The sequence below is a fragment of the Mirounga angustirostris genome, unplaced genomic scaffold (genome assembly GCF_029215605.1).
Source record: "Mirounga angustirostris isolate CCGP_5_RB_7025 unplaced genomic scaffold, mMirAng1.0.hap1 SCAF_5, whole genome shotgun sequence".
In the NCBI taxonomy this organism is placed as follows: domain Eukaryota; kingdom Metazoa; phylum Chordata; class Mammalia; order Carnivora; family Phocidae; genus Mirounga; species Mirounga angustirostris.
Genome location: NW_026991713.1, coordinates 173,405,453 through 173,425,918, shown reverse-complemented (window position 1 = coordinate 173,425,918; position 20,466 = coordinate 173,405,453). Strand labels below are relative to the sequence as shown.

The 20,466-nt window shown below is 50.3% G+C and overlaps 2 protein-coding genes across 2 annotated transcripts; one reads left to right on the top strand and one right to left on the bottom strand.

Moving 5' to 3' along the window:
- The first annotated feature begins 6 nt into the window (after positions 1–6).
- On the top strand, positions 7–3,125 carry MBLAC1 (metallo-beta-lactamase domain containing 1). Its single transcript, XM_045875713.3, has one exon. It carries the CDS (start codon positions 214–216, stop codon positions 964–966), a length of 753 nt encoding a protein of 250 aa, XP_045731669.1. The 5' UTR covers positions 7–213; the 3' UTR covers positions 967–3,125.
- Positions 3,126–4,941: 1,816 nt separating this feature from the next.
- LOC123842560 (paired immunoglobulin-like type 2 receptor beta) lies at positions 4,942–15,272 on the bottom strand. Its single transcript, XM_064593247.1, has 4 exons — positions 13,388–15,272; positions 12,670–13,059; positions 8,657–8,851; positions 4,942–5,384 (listed from the first exon to the last, which is right to left on the bottom strand). Exons 1-4 carry the CDS (start codon positions 13,440–13,442, stop codon positions 5,380–5,382), a joined length of 645 nt encoding a protein of 214 aa, XP_064449317.1. The 5' UTR covers positions 13,443–15,272; the 3' UTR covers positions 4,942–5,379.
- Positions 15,273–20,466: the final 5,194 nt, after the last annotated feature.

Below are 20,466 nucleotides of genomic sequence, written 5' to 3'. Positions count from 1 at the left end.
TGAGGGACTGGCGGGTTCAGGCTCAGGGCAGCTTGGACGATACCATCTGCGGAAGGGCGTTGGGGCGATACCATCTTAAGGGCGCGAAGGGGGTGGCAAAGAACAGACTCGGAAGGTGCTACTTTGGAGGAGGCAGGGCGCACGTGGGAACCCGAAGGGACTGGACAGCCGCCCACATCCCCATTTCCCTTCCCCAGCCGTCCCGATCCTGCCATGAGCGCTCTGGTGCGGACCGAGCCGCTGCCCGGGGAGCCGCCTCTGCTAGTGAGCGGCGACCCTTACTCCGTGGTGGTCCTGCTGCAGGGCTACGCGGAGCCCGAGGGGGTCGACGGTGCGGTACGCGCCGACGGCTCCGTGACGCTTGTGCTGCCTCAGGCCTGGAGCTCGGCCTCCGGCACCCGGGAGTCCCCGCCCGAGGGCGGCGGGGCGAAGACCGCCCTGGAGGAGGTGGCCCGTGGCCCCATCCTCGTGGACACTGGGGGCCCCTGGGCTCGGGAGGCGCTCCTGGGGGCCCTGGCGGCGCAGGGCGTGGCCCCCGGAGACGTGACTCTGGTGGTGGGCACCCACGGACACTCGGATCACATCGGGAACCTGGGGCTTTTTCCCGGGGCGGCTTTGCTGGTCTCGCACGACTTCTGCCTCCCCGGGGGCCGCTACCTCCCCCACGGGCTAGGTGAGGAGCGGCCCCTGCAGCTGGGCCCGGGGCTCGAGGTGTGGGCCACGCCGGGCCATGGGGGCCAGCGGGACGTGAGCGTGGTGGTGGCGGGCACGGCCCTGGGCACCGTGGTGGTGGTGGGCGATGTGTTTGAACGCAACGGAGACGAAGACTCATGGCAAGCGCTGAGCGAAGACCCAGTGGCCCAGGAGAGGAGCCGGAAGAGGGTCCTAGCCACTGCGGACGTGGTCGTGCCTGGTCACGGAGCCCCCTTTAGGGTGGTCAGGGAAGCCCCTCAGCCAGGGAACTGACGTCCAGAAGACCAGAGGAACCGCCCTGTCAGCCGAGTCAGAGGAGTCAGGGGTGATCGCTTCCAGCCCTTGCAAGAGGCTGGTTTTCCAGCGAGGACAGTCATCTGTATCACTGGTTCTGCAACCAGACTAGGACCAAGGACTGGCTCAGCCGTGTGCCACCTCTTGGGGCCCCCGTAGAATGGGAGAATGTTCTTGGGAGGGTCGTCCAAAATAAAAATAGGAAACTGCAGAGAAAATCATAAAGCCCTAATGTAAATGTGAATCCTTAATAGTGATAATCATGCAGATTTGGTAACTAGCAACTGCAACACGGGGGGTACTTTGGCCAATTGCTTATTTCTCATAAGATGGAGGCTTGCTGAGAGAAGGTGCAGGGCATAGAAGTAAGACCTTAGTCATCTGACTTTCATCCATCTGTTCGTTTGAGGAATATTTAACACCTGCAATGATTCAAGCACTGCCCTAGCTCAAGGGGATGCAACAGTGAGCAAGCTAGACAAACTCCCTGTTCCTTATGGAGATTACATTCTACAGAGACAGAAAGACAACTAATAATAGTAAACCAAATAATTACAGATTGTGTTTAGTGATATGAAAGAAAAGGAGGGAAAGATGGGGGTAGAGTGCCTGGATGGGAAGATGGCCTCTTTTATTTAAGGTGGTCAGGGAAAGCCTCTGAGGAGATCATTTTTAATCAGGGAACTGAATGGGAAGAAAGCCAACCATATGAGGATCTGGCAGATGTGCATTCCAGGCACAGGAACAGCAGGTATAAAGGTCCTGAGGCAGGATGGTTTGACCTGCTTGAGCAGCAAGAAGAGCATGGGGTTGGACTGCAGAGTGCCAGAGGAGAGTGACAACAAATGAGGATGCAGAGTTCAGCCAGGCCATCATGGACCACAGTTAGGGGTTTGGATTTATACTGAGATGGAAAGCTTTGGCTTCTGAGGAGGCTAATGACTTGGTCTCATTTAAAGTAACTGCTCTTGTTCTGAGAGGAGAAGTGGTCAGAGTGGGGCAAGAATAGAATCAGCTGGACTGGTTAGGAAGCTATTGTGGTCTTCCAGGCAAGAGAAGTCAGTGGCACCTGCTCTTTTCCTAGAAATCCTATTATGGCACTGGTCCTCTTCACAACTGTGTCCCAGGCCCTCCATCCACACAGTCCCAGAACCCGCAGAAGCACTCAGGTGTGGCAGATGAAGGAAAGGAGCAAGTCCACTTTGCTGCAGATGATGAGCCACCCTGGGTGGATGCCATGAGGCAGGGCCTGACTGGGGGTTATTTCCCTGGTGTCCACCAAAGGCAGCTCAGAGGAACCGGTTCACCTAGAGGGTGAACCAGTAGCTGCCACGCACAGACTTGTAGTTGGTGTTGGCCAGTTTGATGACCACAGAGTGCAGAGTTCCGGGCCAACAATTCAGCCACAGCTGCCCAGATCCCTGCCAGTCACCAGATAAAGATAAATGGAGTGAAGGTGGCAATATGGGGACCCAGCCTCAGAACTACCATGGTGTGGGGGCCCTTGGCCAGATTTTCTAGCTTCTGGACCACAGAGTGCTGGGAGGTTACTGGTGTGTGGAGAGAGTACAGGGGCCAGCTGTGGGCCCACCAATGCAGCACTGTGCCCTGAGTGGTCTCCGGGGCCATCAGGGGCCCCATCTGATATGTGGAATGTAGATCCAACAGCTTCAGGGCTGTAGGGAGGATGAAAAAGGAGTGGATGGGGGTTATTTAGAACTATGCACTTTCAACTTGTACAAATAAAAACTCCAGTCCTGACTTACTTTCCAGAATATGGTCCTCTGCCCACGACTCAGGTCTAGTCATCTAGAGCAACCCATCTCTTTGGCCACACTGATGTCTCCAGGATGGGCATTCTTAGGGGTTTTGTTGGAGCTAGTGGGAAAAAGTCTAGTTCTTTCCTGAAAGACTGACATGGGAGATGTACGGAAGTGTTGAATCACTATAGTCACATATATCACGATGTGCACACCTGAAACCAATACTACCCTGTTATGTTAGCTAACTGGAATTTAAATAAAAACTTTAAAAACGGACGTGAGAGGAGAAGTTATTTGCCACCTTGTGGGAAGAGCCCATGGGCTCTGGGGTCAAGTGGAGGCTGAGGCTGAAGCTGAACAGTAGGGGGCAGAAATGAGCAGTTAAGAGAAACATCCTGAGACAGACAAGTTTGCTCTCTGAAAGCCAGACCCATCTCTGCATTCTTCCTTCAGTCACCTGGGCTAAGCCCCCACTTTGCTGCCTAAGCTGCTTTCTGCTTTCATTCGCAACAAGAGGAGTCCTGGGTGGATACAAACACTGGTGGAAATGACCCGTTAGAAAGGCCACGGGAATTGTGGGAAAGCAGCCTTAGAGGGTGGGGCCCAGAATGATTGTACTTTTAGAAGTTTCTTCCAGCTTCCCTTTTGTGTAACCTCTTGGGAAAACTTGACCCATATGGTTAGATGCTTCTACTCACAAATATTCAGGGGCTCCACATTGCCTACAAATAACACAAACTTTCTTTCCCAGTCCTAAGACAAACTGCTTCAGCTCTGCTGGGACTGCCTGCTGCCTGCCAGACTCACCTGCCTTCTTCTCCCACAGGCCTGCTCTCCTGCTGTCCTCCCTCTTCTGTACCATCCCAATCATCCAGGCTCAATTCAGCTCACCTCCTACAGAAAAGCCTCCTCTGAATTTTCCACCCCTACTTTAAACTCTTGTAATGCATTCTCTGTATTATTCACTTAGCAGTAGGTATGACTGGTGTTGGTCATTATTTCTGGAAATGTCCCCTCCCCACTGTGCCCCTTGAGAGCAGAAACTAAGAAAAATGCTTCTATGAATGCTTCAGAGCTTGGTATTTTGTCTGTGAACGCCATGTAATAAATACATGCTATTTTCCTGATTTCTCTGGGCATCTGTTACCTGTGGCCCAGCTCTGACTCCTTCCCCAGGACTTCAGTCCCTGCCCAGCCTTGGAGAAGTTCCAGTATCTTGTTCACTCTGCAAACACAAGGGTACTACTCAAAGCCCTCCCTGTTCACCTCTTCCTACAGGAAGCTCCAGGTGTCTTGCCAGAGGGCTTTGGGGCCCGGATCCCAGGGTGGGATGAGAGCTGATGTGTCAAAGCTGTAGGAGGAAGAAAAACATAACAGACTGGATAACAAGAAGCTCCCCAAAACAAGGCCACAGGAACCAGCTTGTCTGAGGACAAAGAAGCTAGAATGGTGCTCAAGGGCCTGACCCCACCAGCTCATCGCGGGGTCTGTCCCCTGGGGGGGGGGGGGGGGGAAGAAGGCTGGAAGTGTCCCCCCTGACGATGACACCTCCAGTGACCTGGACCTGGAGCAACTCCTAGAAGATGTTGGAAGAGAGCCGGAGCAGCTGGAGGGGCCGCGGTGTGGAGATGACCCTGGGGAGTTCACCTTGGCCTTCTTCGAGGAATAGCTGTGTGCACCTGCCTCCCTGCTGCTCTCTCACCCCCTTCCCTGCCAGCAGCAGGGAGAGCCCCTCAGAGGGTCCCTGAGAGGCTGCTAAGGGTGGGGCTTGTTCATCGGCTACAGGTCACCTGGCTGAAGTCCCAGCTGTGCAGTTTCTGTGTTAATAAAACAGGTTACGGCTTTCCGCAATTGGTCTCTAACCACATGCTTCCCTTCAGCTTCCCTCCCTCCTGTCTGCTCCCTGTGGCAGGTCCCTGTTCCATGGAAGGCCGGCACAGTATAGGGATCTGGGAAGGCGGGGACACCCGAGTCCTGGGAGAAGGCCGTCCGGGGGGGTGAGTGCGTCCAGTCCCGGCTCAGCTTGTTGGAGATGCTTAATGTGGTGGTGCACTTGACACATGCTCGTTCTGATCAGAGGGGAAGGAGAATGGGTAGAGGAGGGGCAGACCCTGGGTTCTGGGCTGGCTACCAGCGTTCCGGGTTTACTGTTCCCCGCCCCAAGGCAGTCACCGAACTCCAGGACTGGGGGAGGGATCTCAGGTGTGAGCTCTTTATTATAGTTCATTTTTGGCGAGAAGGGAAAGAGAGAAGTGGAAGGTGCCATCAGTTTTCTCCTTAGAGCCTTGCGGCAAATTCTAGGTACTTTTATTCTTGTGGGCAAGGGCTGGGAAGGCAGAGAGGGAGTTGGAGCAGATGGCTCTGTTTTTCTGCGGTCCTTGGTGGCCTTCCACACCTGCTGACTTCTGAGTCTTCTGTGTCTGGCCGGGGTTATTATCAGAAGCTGTGACCCGCTGGGCAGCTTAGTCTAAGGAGGTCGTCCTTCAGTCCCACTCATCAGGCCTTTATGAGAGAATATAGGGTCTCCTCCTGGGGGCTCTCCTTGGGAGGGATGCAGGGAGATGCTGCCGGTGATGAGGAGCTAGAGAGAGTGAGGGAGGTGTAGAGGATGCCGCTGTTGTCCTGGGCTTCATTCTGGCAAGAAGGAAGGAGAACGGGGTGAGACAGTGCAAGGGGAGTGATGGCTATTTCTCTCCTGCCTTGTGAACCTCATGGCGGGGACCTGGGTCTGAGCTGCAGCCCGTTCCCCTCCACCCTCTGCCACTGAAACCCGCCAGTCCCCCCACCACCCCCTTCCCTCCTCATCCTCCTGAATTTCTCTGCGACATTTCCCAAGGATTGGCCTCTGTTTCACAGCCATCCCCTCCACCACCTAACACCATCCTGGGAGGTCCTGTCATGCACGGAGACAACCCTCTGAACACACAGGACTCCTATGTCCCCCAAACGGCAGGGCCCTCTACTCCACCATACCCTGGACTTTTTTTTCTTTTTTTTTTTTTAAATCTCTGGGACTGAGAACTCTGAAATATTAAATGCCAGCATCATTTTTATGCTACAACTTTCTTTCCTTCCAGCTTTCTCTTACCATCATCCTGCTTGCTATACCTGTGCGTTGACCCCATGAACTCTCGTGCCTTAATAATCCACTTTCTTTCGGGCTGTCCAAGCTTCCCGCTGATCCTCTACTCTCCACTCCCCTCTCACGAGCTCCTTGAACTCTCCTGTTCCCCTGTCCTTATGCCACACTTAGCTGACACATCTTTAATTCTGGCTGTGGCCTATGGTGGGGGTGCTATTTGCTTACCCAATGTCCATTCATTTCTTCTTACCCAGTTACAGAACCTTGATTTTATTTGGGGTGGCAGTGTGCTCCCCTCCTGATAGATGTGGGACATATGACTACATCCTCACCAATACGATTCAAGGGGAAGTTGTGGTCTTTTTGTCCTTTCTTCCTTCCTCCTGTTTCCTGCCTGGATTCAGAAATAATGGCTGGAGTCTGAGCAGCCATGTTGGATCATGAGGCAACCTTCAGGGTAGAAGCCAGTAGCCAGGACAGTGAGCAGGAAGATGGAAGCCTGAGTGCCTGAGGACAGTGGCCTCTGCCATCTGCCTCCTCATCCTTTTATATGAGGGGAAACAAGAAACTCTTATGTAAACCCTGTTATTTTGGTCTCTGGTGCCAGCAGAGGAACATAACTTCTAACCAACAAGTTCTAGAAGTTTCTAAACCTGCATGGTTGAATACTGCAGGGGGAAACACGATCATGGGCAGAGATGCTTTTACAGAGCACTGGCTTCTCATCTGGGTGGAATCCTGAAACACCATCTTCCATTCCCTCAATGACTATCACAGCTCTTCATCTCCGACCCTCATCCTCACTCTAGAGACAACTGCTGTGATTTTTCCTCTGCAGAATTAGAAACAATTTGTATATCATTATCAATATTTTTATTCATGGCTTTTAGGTTTTATGTCATACTTAGGGGGGCCATCTCCACTCCATGGATATAAGATGGTCTCACAAGCTTTCCTCTAGTACTAGGGTTATTTTCCCCCTCTTTTAACTCTTTGATCTCTGTGGAATTTATTTTGGTGCAAATTATGAGATCACATTATTTTCTCAGATGGCTGCTCAATTGTTCCAGCACCACGTATTGAATGACTCCTCTTTCCCCATTGATTAGAAATGCTACTTATTAACCTACTAAATTCCTGAATATATTTTGATCTGTTTCATCCTGCCTATATTCAGGCTTTTCTCTTTTCATATATTGGTTCATCTGTGTTTCAATATGACAGCATCGAATCATTTTTTTAAAAAGATTTTATTTATTTGTTTGACAGAGAGAGACACAGTGAGAGAGCGAACACAAGCAGAGGGAGTGGGAAAGGGAGAAGCAGACGCCCAATGACTGAGCCACCCAGGCACCCCAGCATCGAATCATTTTAATTATTACAGCTTAATACTTGCAGGTGCTAATGCTCATGTGGTCCTTATTCCGTGCCAGGATCTATTCTCAATGCGTTACATTTAATTGTCACGACAACCCCCAGGGTAAGTATTATTACTCTTCTCATTTTACTGATGAGTGAGTTGAGGCACAGAGTAATAGTATCATCGCACCAGAGTTTACTCGGCCAGGATTGGACTGCAGGCAGTCCAGAGTCTGTGCTCTTCACCTCTGTGCTTTAATGTCTGATGGGGCTAATCTCCTCTCACTGAAAATTTTCTTCAGAGGAATTTCAAATCAATATTGGAGCGTGTTGGGGTCTAAATAATGAATGCCTCTAGCCCTGTCCTCTTGAGCTATAAGTGCATATATCCACATTTCTGATGAACATCTCTACTCAGATGCCACACAGGCATCTCTAACATATCCCAAACTAGAGAACCATCGTTCTCCCCCAAACATGGTCTTTGACCTTCTGTGTTCTCTAATTTACTTGGTGGTTCACCATGGACTCACTCACCCAAGTTCTTCCACTCCCTGACCTCTACACCAGTCCAATCACCAAGTCATACTGGTTTTCCTTCTTAAACTGTTCCAGGATCAGGCTCTCTCCCTCCATCCACCACCACCGCATTAGACTGGCCCCGCCTGGCCCACCTCTGGCCCCTCCACCACAGACTGATGTATCTGTAAGGCAGAGCTGAGGTTGCCTCTGGGATCAGAGGCTCTTGGGTGTCATTTACAAACTTCTCTTCTCCCATCTCCAGCCTCCCCAACAGCACTGAGCTACTTAGAGTTCCTGCACTGATTTCCTGCACCTGCGTGGACAGTCACCTACTCACCACCCTCACCATTTGCCTGGCTAATTCTCTTATATTCTTTGAGACTTTTTGCAGGGTCACTTCCTATGGGAAGTCCTCCCTGATTCCCTCCTTTCTCCCAACCTACCACAGCTCTTTCCAAATGAGGCAGTCACTCCATCTCCCCTCGCTCCACCACTGAGTTCCTTGAAAGCAGGACCTATGCTTTATTTACGTCTGTCATCTCCAACTACAAGCCAGACCTGGAAAAGAGGCCCTCAACCAAAGCTTGCTGAGCTGAGCCAACTTCCTGTCCCTTCTGTTCTCGCCTTACTCTTCCCAGGGCCGACCCTCCCCTCCAAATGAACCAAAAGGTGAGGGTTGATGAGAAATGATTAAGTCAAAAGACAAAAACTAGAAAACGATCAAATTTGTGGAGAGGGATTGGTCTGGAGCAGTGGTTCTCAAACTTGATCACACACAGACACCACTTGATGAGACCTTTAAAAATGCAGATTCCCAAGCCCAGACTTCAAGCCCAGCAGGGATCTGCATTTTTTAACCAGCACCTGGGATCATTCTGATGCTGGTGGTTCTGAGAAACACAGTTGGGAAGCTTGGTGGTGGGTGTGGCCCAGAACCACTTACCTTTGCTTCTCTTCCACCTGAGGTAGAGTATCAGTCCCAAAATTGTAGTTTTGATCACAATACCAGGCACTGCCACTATGACCACAGCTCCCACACTCACGGGTGAAGACGCTGAGCTCCCAGGGCCTTCCAAGACACTGAGGCCAGTGGTGGTGGGGGCAGTGGTGGTGGGGCCCTCGGTGGTCCTCTTGGCAGCTGAGAAGACATGAGAATTTAGCAGATTCTCCCCTGGAGGACTGGAGGTTTCTGGATGAAACTTGTCACCTTGTTCCCTAGTTTGGGGAATATTAGGGGTGGGGAGCAACTCTCTGAAGCTCTCACACAGGGAGGGGGTAATGAATCCACATCACCCAGCTTAAATGCTGACTCTACCTCCCATCAGTGCTGTGACCTCAGAACCTCATTTCATCGCCAAAAATAGGGATCACTAAATTTCTAGCCTCAGGCATCCCAGGCACAGCAGGCGAGGGGTCAATCTTTGGGGCTGGAGGATTCTGTGTGAGGCTGAGACCCCATGTCCTTGTCCCCTTGGCGGCCAGTGTGCAGAAAGCCACGCTGACTGGAAGCTGTGTGTGTGGTCTGGGAGAAAGTGCTTGTCAGCTAGTGAGCTGTAGGATCTGTTAGGATCTAGATCCTTTTGGGGCCCATCAGATAGATTTCTCAGAGAAGAATCTCCTGACCCCCTTTCACTCCCATTGTCAGGGGTTCTGGGGTCGCCCTTCCTGAACCATCAAGGGGTTTAGCAATTTAAAAATCACCTTTCTTCTGGGTCTCCCCACTGCTTAAGTAATGAAAAGCCCGCATTACTTAGGCAGTAGAGCTAAGCTTCCCTGGTCTCCTAGGCCAGGTACATTAGTCTGTGTGTTTCCAGCTTCCCCAAAATTGTATTTGACCACAGGACTCACATATTTTTTGTCCTTGTGGTGTTATTTTTTTTTTTAAGATTTTATTTATTTTTTGACAGAGAGAGAGACAGCAAGAGAGGGAACAAGCAGGGGGGTGGGAGAGGGAGAAGCAGGCTTCCCGCTGGGCAGGGAGCCCAATGCAGGACTTGATCCCAGGACCCTGGGATCATGACCTGAGCCGAAGGCAAACACTTAACAACCGAGCCACCCAGGCGCCCCGTGTCCTTATGGTTTTTGTCTTAAAAAATTCCCTTTGCTGTCATTTTAGTAGGGCTTGGTAGGAAGGGGAGGTAAACGTGCACATAACCCACCACTTGGCCCGAATTTATGCAATATTTTCTAGTGAAAATTATAAAAAATAAACATCCAAAAAATAATGTTGCAGGGGTGCCTGGGTGACACAGTCGGTTAGGTGTAAAAAGGAAACTTTTGGTTTCGGCTCAGGTCGTGATCTCGGGGGTCATGGCATCAAGCCCAATTTTGGGCTCCGTGCTCAGCTCTGGAGTCTGCTTAGTATTCTCCCTCCCTCTCTTTCTGTCCCTCTCCCCCAGCTCTCTCTCTCTAAGGTAAATATATACATCTTAAAAAAATAATGTTGCATATTAAAAACAAAAATAAGGGATTTAGAGAAAGCATCTTGAGAGATATTTACATGGTCTTTAGAAGAACACTCCCAAGGTTACTGAGGTATATAAATTAGGGGCCATTCCTGGGTGGGAAGATTGGACATTACACTGATTTCCATTCTATCAACTGCTTTATAGGTTTAATGCAATTCTGATTTAAAAAATACCCATAGGTGAGGGGCGCCTGGGTGGCTCGATCGGTTAAGTGTCTGCCTTCGGCTCAGGTCATGATCCCAGGGTCCTGGGATCGAGCCCCGCATCGGGCTCCCTGCTCAGCAGGAAGCCTGCTTCTCCCTCTCCCACTCCCCCTGCTTGTGTTCCCTCTCTTGCTGTCTCTCTGTCAAATGAATAAATAAAATCTTTAAAAAAAAAAAAAAAAAGAGAAAAGACAGAACAGGGAAATAGAGCTGACAGACCAGAAGTGGGTGCTATCCTACAAAAAGGCCAGGCCTATGAGTCAATGGAGAAGAGAAAAAAAATTCCATGAATGCAGTTGGAACGATTGATTTGTTTCTTGGTGTAAAGATCAAATTAGTCCTTTACCTCACACGATATACCAAAAGAAATCCTCACTACATTAATGAGTTTTACTGTCAAAAGAAAGCATACAAAAATCAGAAGAAATTAAAATATTTTCAGCCCCTAGTGGGATACAGGATTTGGGGCTGTAAAATAAGAGGAATTTAAAAAGGAGAATATAGTGAGATTTGGCTACAAAAGGAAAACATCTCTATGTAAAAAGCATTATTAAGCCAACCACAAACTTATCAGTTCTATTAGCTGCAAACATTCCTTTGGGGTGATGTCTTTGCATAGTGTACTTACCTTGGGTAAACACATTTCTTTTTGTTACTTTCCTGTATTTTTTTTTAATCTCAGTATGAATATCCAATTAATTGTATTAATTGAAAAAATTAATTTATTGATGAAAAACTCATAGTAAATGTGACTGAAACTGAGAAATGAGAAAAGTTAGGAGGATTAGGGAAGGAGGAAGAGGGGTCTGAGGAGAGCCAAAATCTCCCCAAAAAGGCCATTTAAGAGAAGATGGAAGAGGTGCCCGAAATATAAATCCAAGGCTGTCTTGCCTAATTCAGGTTGTGAGCCACTGCTGTCTACTTGCTCTAAAACCAGCATGGTGGTCCTACGGGGCAGTGGTTACCAAGGGTGGGGACACAGAGAGTGTCCTTCCCACCAGGAACAGTGATGCATTGCTCAGAATTGGCAGCGCAAGTGATTGTAAAAAGGAAACCTACGATTTTTAGTTTTTAAGGAATTGTCTGCAGACAATACACCCTCCAGTCCCTGCTCCTCAGAGAGACGCTCTCCCCACACTGCTCTGGGGACAAACCTAGGTTCAAGTTCCCACGGCCTGCTGAGTAACACGGGAAGATCTATTAATGTAACACATCCCATTATTGGGTGAACAATAGGTCAAGACAACGATATGATCAGGTCAGCTGGTGAGGCTGAGCAACTACTGGTTAAGAGTGGAGGCTCTGGGCTTAAACTGAGTTCAAGTCCTGCCTGCACCAGGCTGTGGCTTTGGGCAGGTCAGTGTTTAGGATCTTGGAGCCTCAGGGTCCCGCTATATCTCTAACAGGAAGACGACAGCAGTACTTACTGTTACTGTGGGGTCGTGGGGAAGGTTAACTAGGGCGATGCATACCAAGTTGTTCAACCCTACACAGTGCACAGTAAGCGGGAGCTGCCGTATTTCTGCTGCAGACGTGCCTCTCGAGGGCCAGCACGGAGCAGTGAGATCAGAGTGGACAGTGGGGACAGTACAGGCAGAGGTGGGGACTAGGGATGGGGGGAGCAAGGAGGGTAAAGAGGACAGAGGCGGGGAAGAGGGAGATGGGAAAGGAGAGGAGGGCTGGGGCTGGGGCGGGGAGCATCGTGGGCGGGGTTCCGAGGAGCAGAGCAGGAGAGGAAGTGGGGGTTTTGGGAAAACAGGTAATGGGGTGTTGCCAGGGGACCGGGGCTCTCGGTCATCATTGGGTACCTGCTGTGTGTGCTGGGCTGAGCCCATGGCTGTGGGGAGACGCAAGACTCGGGGCTAGCTGGGGCTGCACACACGGACACATGACAAAGGGAAGGCAGCCCACATCCTGAAGAAGTCAAGTCCACCTGGACGGCATGGGGGGAGGGTAGGGAGGCAGGGCTGGAGCCCCAGCTTGGGGCAAGAAGGGAGGATAACTGGGAAGCCCAGGAGGTGCTGAGGCCGGGGCCTGGGGGGGCCTGGATCCGGAGGGGGCAGTGAGGGGGATGGTCAAGGAGGGCAACCCAGGCCTGGGGAGATGGAGGAGAAAGAGTAAAGTTGGCAGAGGCCTAGGGAGGGGGTGAGTATGGGGAGAGGAGTCTGAGAGAAGGGGCGAGCAGGAAGATTGAGGCCTGGGCCAGGCCTGGAGGACAAGGGCACCGTGGTCTTTAAGAGCCTCAGCAGGGTGGGCGTGGTGGCTGCCGGGGCAGCTGGACTCACCGGGGGTGACGGTGAGTCTGGTCCCCTGGAGGGACTGCCACAACTTTGTGCCGTCTCTTAGTGTTTCCACTTGGACCCGGCAAAAGTATATATGCTCATCCTCCTTCCGCAGGTTCGATATCTGCAGGGAGCCAAACTTCTGACCCTCTGGCAAGTTCAGGAAGATGCGGTTCTTGTACTTCTCATGGATGAAAGGCTGAGTACTGTTGTAGATGGCCTCCCCATGGAAGTGTTTCCATCTCAAGGCTATACTCACTCTGGGATCGTTGGCTAACTCCCAGCAGTAATAGAAGGAGAAATTGATATGGACGGAGCCACCCATGGGGGCTGAGAGGTGAGCTGGTTGCTCGATCCCAAAGTCAGGATTTAAATCACATTCTTCTGAGCTACCTGCAGGACGGGGGAGAGGAGAGACTCTGAAGCCACTGGGAGAGATGAAGAAGATAACCCCAGACCTTCTGACACCCTCACCACGGGCAGTAGTGTGACAGATGGTAGGACCGGCTCTCTCACCTGGGTGTCCCCCTCGCCAGACTTGGGGTAGGGAGGAGGGTGAAGGGTTGGGGCTGACTAGCACTATGGGACGAGCCCGTCGCTTGCTGGGGCTGGGAGGCCTGGCCAGCGACCCTGGCAGACCCCTTCTCCAGCTGCCCAGCCTCAGCCCTTCCTGGGGACTTGCTGGGCCTCGGGGCAGAGCCAGGGTGTCCCGGACACTCACCAGCCTGCAGACATGTCGGCAACAGCAGCAGAGACAGCAGCAGGGACAGACCCATTGCCTCACTTCCCAGGGGAGGAGAAGACAAGCAGCTCTGTCAAGGCCAGGGGAGGCCCTAGGGGGCGCCTCCTTGGGGAGTCGAGAGGCACCTGGAGAGCGTGGATCAGGCCCCTTCAGAGGAGCAAGGGAGGGTGAGAGAACTTCCCCAAACTCACCAGCACCCAGAGTAACCAGCACTTCCTTTATCAATCTGGTTTCTTCTTTTCCTATATTGCAAAAGTGCTTCCTTGTTGTCAGAGCTCAGGGAGCCACGACAGAGGCCCCCAGCCTCTATCTTCATGCTGAGGGCCGGCCATGATTCTGACCTTGGCCATGTGTGGCCTCTGCTTTCTGCCTGGACTCCTGACCACTGCCAGCACCTCTACCTCCTTAGGAGTCAGTGTTTGTCTCTCTAGCTCTCCTTTTCATTGGCTCTCTGAGTGTCTCCTGGCCTCTGTCTGTCCTTCCAGGTGAAGGGGCGGCGGCAGGACCAGCTCCAGCTCTTGCAGCAAGAAGGCGGGCAGCCATGAGTCTCTGCCCAGCTACAGCCCCCTAGAGAGGAGGAGGAGGGATCCACTGGTGGTCAGATGCCCTCGACCTCCAGCCCCAGCACCAGGGACTCCTAGCTTGCTCTTGGTCCTTCTCCCTCCCCGCAGGGGCTCCCCTTCAGCAGCCCCTGGCAGTCCTGTGCAGGACCCAGGCCTTCCAGGCCCCTTCCCCGCCCTGATCAGCTCCTTTTGTGGGGTCTCACACCCTCCCTGGGGTTAAGAGGTGAAGGTGGGCCTTCTGAAGGCCATGCCTTGACCCCCAAGATGCAAGACTGGATCTGCAGGTCCTTCTGTCCCCCACTCTAGATGAGGAGACCAAGGCTCAGAGAAGCCCTGCCCCAGGTCGAATGACTCTCCAGTGATAGGTCTAAGACTCAAACTCCAGCCTCACTGAGTCCACAAAGCATTCGGTTCCTTCTGGATGCTTCCGCCTGGTTGCACCACAAAACTCAGGGCCTCAGCTCCCAAGAGCAGAGTTCTGGGGGGTGACTCTCAGGAGGCTCTATTTTTATAATGCTCCTTAGATGATTCCCTCCCCAGCTGTGAGAGCCTTGGCTAATCCAGACCTTCTTTGACCAGGGGGGATATAAGGCCCAGAGCAGTAGCGTCATCCTGGTGACAGTCCCTGGACCATCTGCAATGGAGGGCACTGCCAGCCTGTGACTGGTGGTGGGTGGGGGTGAGAGAGTGGGGCTGGGACTTTTGGTGACTCCCTGGGCAGGTTGTAGGAGGCTGGGCTCCCTCCCGCCCCCGGATGAGGTTGGCATTGGCTTACTGAGTAGATGGTGAAGGTGGGAGAGCATGATTTCATCATAGGAAGTGACCTTGTCTTCTGGAGATGGAAGCAAGCAGACTGACTTCCTTTCTCCTTTTGTTTCTTCCTCAAACCTCATAGTTATTTCCCACGCCTCTCCCTGGGCCAGCCAGGCAGCCCCTGCCCTTTCCCTGTGTCTGTGTTTCTTACACTTCCTCCCAGGCTCAAGAAGAGAAGTTCTGTATTTTCATGGGATCCCCTTATCTGAACCAGGTCCTAAACATCCACTGCCTCATTTTCGGCTTTACAACATTGTGTGGTGGATGTATTTTCATCAGTAGGAAACTGAAGCACCATCAAGAAACAGCCTTAATGTCATGGACTCCTCTGGGCTGTGGAAGGTGCTTAGGCGAATGGTAATGATTGGGAAACTAAGGCAGAAGAAAAATTATTAAATTTCCTTACTACCTACAGCCCATCAACAAGTCTTTGAAACAGGCAGAGTGACATTCCTCTCGGGACTCAATTGCCTCGATATTAATACTTTGCTAAGGGCAAAAGGCAATCCACCCCCAAACCCCCCACCCCCCACCCAGGACCCTTAAGTCTTCTTTAACATATAAAAATTCCTTCAGAAATTTCCTTTATTTCTAAACCCCCAAGATGCATGTGGCAATCACCCCCCAAGCATATGGCCCACTGATATACATCTGAAGGGTCTCATGACTAAGGTTTTATTAGACAGTAATAAATGACCTTTTTCCAACAATAGCTAGCCCCCTTAAGGTCCTGGAAACCTTGCTTCCAAAACTCCTTAGAGACTTACACTATCCCTAATGCCCTCCCAACTTGAAAGTATATAATGGGCCACTCCTCATGACCCTGGTGCAGCTCTTTCTGCCCATGGGTCCTGTCCCCATGTTTTAATAAAATCACCTTTTTGCACCAAAGATGTCTGAAGAATTCTTTCTTGGCCCTTGGCTTCAAATCCTAAAGTCTTTCTTATATCAGGAACAGTTGGAAAGGTGAACAGAAGACAGGACAAGGGACCAACTGCCTTTTTGATAGTTCCTCTAGAGGGTAGCCTGCCCTTTCTGAGGGGTGACACCTGAGTTCCACTCTCACCTTGTCTCACTAGCTGTGCGACCTGGCTGGACAGTCTCCTCTTTGCCAGGCCACCCAAGGAGTGGGCTAGACCCCCCTAGGGGGTGTCCCAGCCCATTCTGTTGGGCAGCATGGCATGTTTACTAAATACGCATGTTTACTAAATACGCATTTACTAGATAAACTTTGGCAGAGTACCTGCTGTCCAGGTACCTTGGGCCCCACTGTTCCCACATATGGTCTTCCTAGATGCAAGCTGAACATTTCATGTCCTATTCAGGCCCCTGGACCCAGCTGGATCCCCATGATGCCTGGAATTGTGAGGTGTGATTTCTGCTCACAGATGGTGTATATTCTCTGGGTTTGCTCATCCTCACTTCTCCCAACAGCAATGAGAGGGCCCACTGATCAGCCTTGAGCTGTGGCTCTCACAGAGGGGGCTTCTGGTGGGAGAAGGGCCTGGAGTTTCATGATTCATAGATGGGCAGAGCCTAAATGCAGCTCTTTAGCCCAGAGGGTGGCCATGGGGGAGGGGTCAGAAGTGCTTGCTCAGGAGCAGAGACAGAATGAGGGCTATGAGCTGTGGACCACATTTTGTGAATACCACCTTAGATCTTCTCAAGTTCTCCTAAGTTTCTGTTCTCCCTTCCTCATTGGCCACATCCATCACTACCTTTCCCCCTCCACGGTACCTCACCTTGCTCCTGCTTTCCCCCCAAGACCAGGAGTAAGGCAAAGATATCTGCTCTCACTACCTCCATTTATTATGATGGCAGTTCTAGCCCATTCAATAAGGCAAGACAAAGAAATAAAAGTGTTCTGTGTTTTCTTAGATACTGTATTTATGTATTTGGCATTCATTTATCACAGGGCAATTGTATTAACTATTTTTTTTTTTAATTTTCTGCATTCTTGATGCTCAGGCACTTGTGGCCTGGCTGACTGGGGAGAGATGGCCCCTCCCAAGGCTAGCCTATTCTTAGATAGAGCAAAGGGCATTCCTAGGAGCATGCCTTTCCTATGCAAACTAACCAATCCAGGGCCCATACTCTAAACCACCTCCTTTATCTAACTCTCACCTACCACGCCAATATTTCCTCTGCCCTGAGTCAACCCTGTGCCAGGTGCCAGACAACGAGAGACAGTTGTAACCTGTAACCCAAAGCCCACCGGAATTAATCAAACTAGCCAATCCTAAGCTGTTTCCCTTTCCTTGCTTGTCTTGCCAGGGGAAAACACACTAAAGGTGTGGTCTGTGCCTTCCCCTTGGTCTTGCCTCTTCCTCCTCTACTGCTTCCCCAGGTGGCCGGCCCTCTACGGCACGGCATGGCCTTTTCCTTCTCTGCAGGAAACGTAAGTTACAAAAACCTTCCTTCAGTGTCATTACCCTCTCTGTGTCATCACTCAGTCACCTGTATACATTAAAACGCTGTGAGAATAAGAATTGAGCCAAAAGCCATCCAGATTGGAAAGAAAGAAAGAAAAACTCTTCGTTTACAGATGACTTGATTGTTTACACAGAAGATCCAATGGAATCGACAAAAAAAGCTACTAGAGCTGTCCCTGATTTAAGCACGGTCACAGGATACAAGAGCAATACCTGAAAATCAATTGTTTTTCTATATACTAACGACAAAAAATGGAAGTCAAATGAAAATGGTACCACTTACAATAGCTTCAAAATATGAAATACTTAGAAATAAATACAACAGATGTGCAAGCTCTGAACACGAAAACTATAAAACATTACTGGGAGAAATTAAATATTAATGAATGGAGATTTCATACGTATGTATGAATAGTGTTCAATACTGCTCAGATGTCAATTCTCCCCAAATTAACATGTAGATATAACACAATCTCAACCAAATCCCAGTAGGCTATTTTGTAGAAATTGGCAAGCCAATTCTAAAATTCCTGTAGAAATTCAAAGTCCTTAGAATGGCTAAAAACTGAAATTGAAGAACAGAGTTGGAGGATTTACACTACCTGCCTTTAAGACTTACTATAAAGCTACTGTAATCAAGATGTATTGGTGTCGGGGCGCCTGGGTGGCTCATTTGGTTAGGTGACTGCCTTCGGCTCAGGTCATGATCCTGGAGTCCCTGGATCGAGTCCCGCATCGGGCTCCCTGCTCGGCAGGGAGCCTGCTTCTGCCTCTGACCCTCCCCCCTCTCATGTGCTTGCTCTCTCTCATTCTCTCTGTCTCAAATAAATAAATAAAATCTTAAAAAAAAAAAAAGATGTATTGGTGTCAAGACAGATAAATAGATCAATGGAACAGAACGGAGTACAGAAAGAGACTCACAATTACGTGGTCAATTTATTTCTAACAAAGACGCAAAGGCAATTCAGTGGAGAAATCACAGTCTTCTGAACAACTGGAAATTTCAATTAAAAAAATGAACTTGAATTCATATTTTGCACTACCTACAAAAATTAACTCAAAATGGATCATCAGCCTAAATGTAAGTCCTAAAATTAATTTAAGTCAGGAAAAAAAAAAACAACAAAAAACCAGGGCGCCTGGGTAGCTCAGTCGTTCAGCATCTGCCTTCAGCTGAAGTCATGATTCCGGGGTCCTGGGATCGAGCCCCGCATCAGGCTCCTTACTCAGCAGGAAGCCTGCTTCTCCCTCTCCCACTCCCCCTGCTTTGTTCCCTCTCTCATTGTGTCTCTCTCTGTCAAATAAACAGATAAAACCTTAGAAGAAAAAAACAGGAGAAAACCTTTGAGACTTTGGCTTAGGCAAAGATTTCTTAGATTCAACACCAAAAGCATTAAAGAAAACATTGACAAATTGGAACCCCTCAAAATGAAATCTGTTCTTCAAAAGATACCATCAAGAAAATGAAAGGAGAAGCTACAGACTGGGAGACGCTATTGGCAAATCACATAACTGACAAAGGATTTGTATCCCAAATATACAAGGAACCCTCAAAATTTGTGAAAAAAAATCCCAATTGAAAATACGAGCTAAAGATTTGAAGAGATACTTTGTCAGAGAAAGACATACAGTTCACAACCACATGAAAAGATGTGTAAGAGCATTAGTCCCTAGGGAAATGTGAATGAAAACCACAGTGAGATCACACTGTATATCTGTTAAATGGCTCAAATTGAAAGACCAGCCATTCTGACTGTTGGCAAGGAAGTGAAGCCACTGGAAATGTCCTACACTGCTGGTGGGAATGTACAGAGGGGCATTCATTTGCGCCATTCCTTAGAAAGTTAAACACGTACCTACTACAGGGATACACACACGTACCTCATATCACAGTGTGGACCAGCCGCAAGTGGGAACCTGTGAAAAGGAAAAGTCTCAGGCCCCACTCCAAGCTGTTGAAGTTTGAGAACCACGCCCTGGGGCAAGGACACGGACTTTGAGGACCTGTCTTGTCTGCTACCTTTCCTTTTCAGGGCAATCCTGTGAGAAAAAGGAATTTTATTCCCAGCCAACAAAGGAAGAAACAAAGGCTCCGAGGGATCACCTCACTCACTCCAGTTCCCTCCACCAGGCAGGTCTAGAGCATGGACAATGCTCAGGTCTGTGTGCCTTGTGAGCTTGGTGCTTTCCCAAATGATTGTCCTTCTTCCCAGCTCCCCCAGCAGCCTAACTTCCCCCACCTTCTCTCTCCTCCCACGGCCTTTCCTATGAAGGCCATTTGTCAGTGCTGCTTTCATCCGGCCACTGGTCAAGTTCTGGGATGAGAGTGTGAGGAGGGGCAGGCCATGGAGGTATGGGAAGATGAGAAGGAGGGGAAACCGGGGGCCAGATCTTGGTCTCTTTTCTTCCCCATGTCTGCTTGCGGGCCATGCTGACATCAACACTCTGTTTACTTCCTCTTGTTTTCCATTGGGGGAGGGAGGACGGGCCCAGAGAGGGTTTTTCCTGCCCTGGCTGGGGGCAGGCACGCAGTGAGCCCTCCAGAAATGAGAGCCCAGCTGGGAAGGGAAGACTCCCCCATGTGAAACAAGTAGAAGGAGGCCCCAAAGTTAATGTTGGAACAGGTGGGGATGACACCTCCCACTTCCTGGGTGCTGGGTGTTTTGCTGATTTGCTGTATTCTTGATGCTTTGACATCTGGGGCCTCACTGAGCAGGGAGCGACTGCCCCTTGCAGTGTTAGCCAGCTCCTGGAGATAGGAAAGACGTGCCCAGGAGCACGCCTTTCTTTTTATTTTATTTATTTTTTAAGATTTTATTTATTTAAGAGAGAGAGAGAGAGTGAGTGAGAGCATGAGCGGGGAGAGGGAGAAGCAGGCCCCCCACCAAAAAGGGAGCCCGATGGGGGGCTCGATCTCAGGACCCTGGGATCATGACCTGAGCTGAAGGCAGATGCCCAACCGACTGAGTCACCCAGGTGCCCCAGGAGCATGCCTTTCATATGCACACCAACCAGTCCAGAGCCCACACTCCAAACCACCTCCTCTATCTGATGCTCCAGGAGGGCAATATTCCTCTACCCCATTCCCCCCAGGGCAGCCCCTCATCCTCAGAACCTGCTGAAATTATTCCCACTGGTCAGTCCTAAGCCTGCTTATTCTGCTTTGCCTTGTCTTTTCCACAGACACTATGATAAAGTCTCCAGCCCCTGTTTTCCCTTCACTTCCTCAGCCTCCTGACCGACCTTGGTG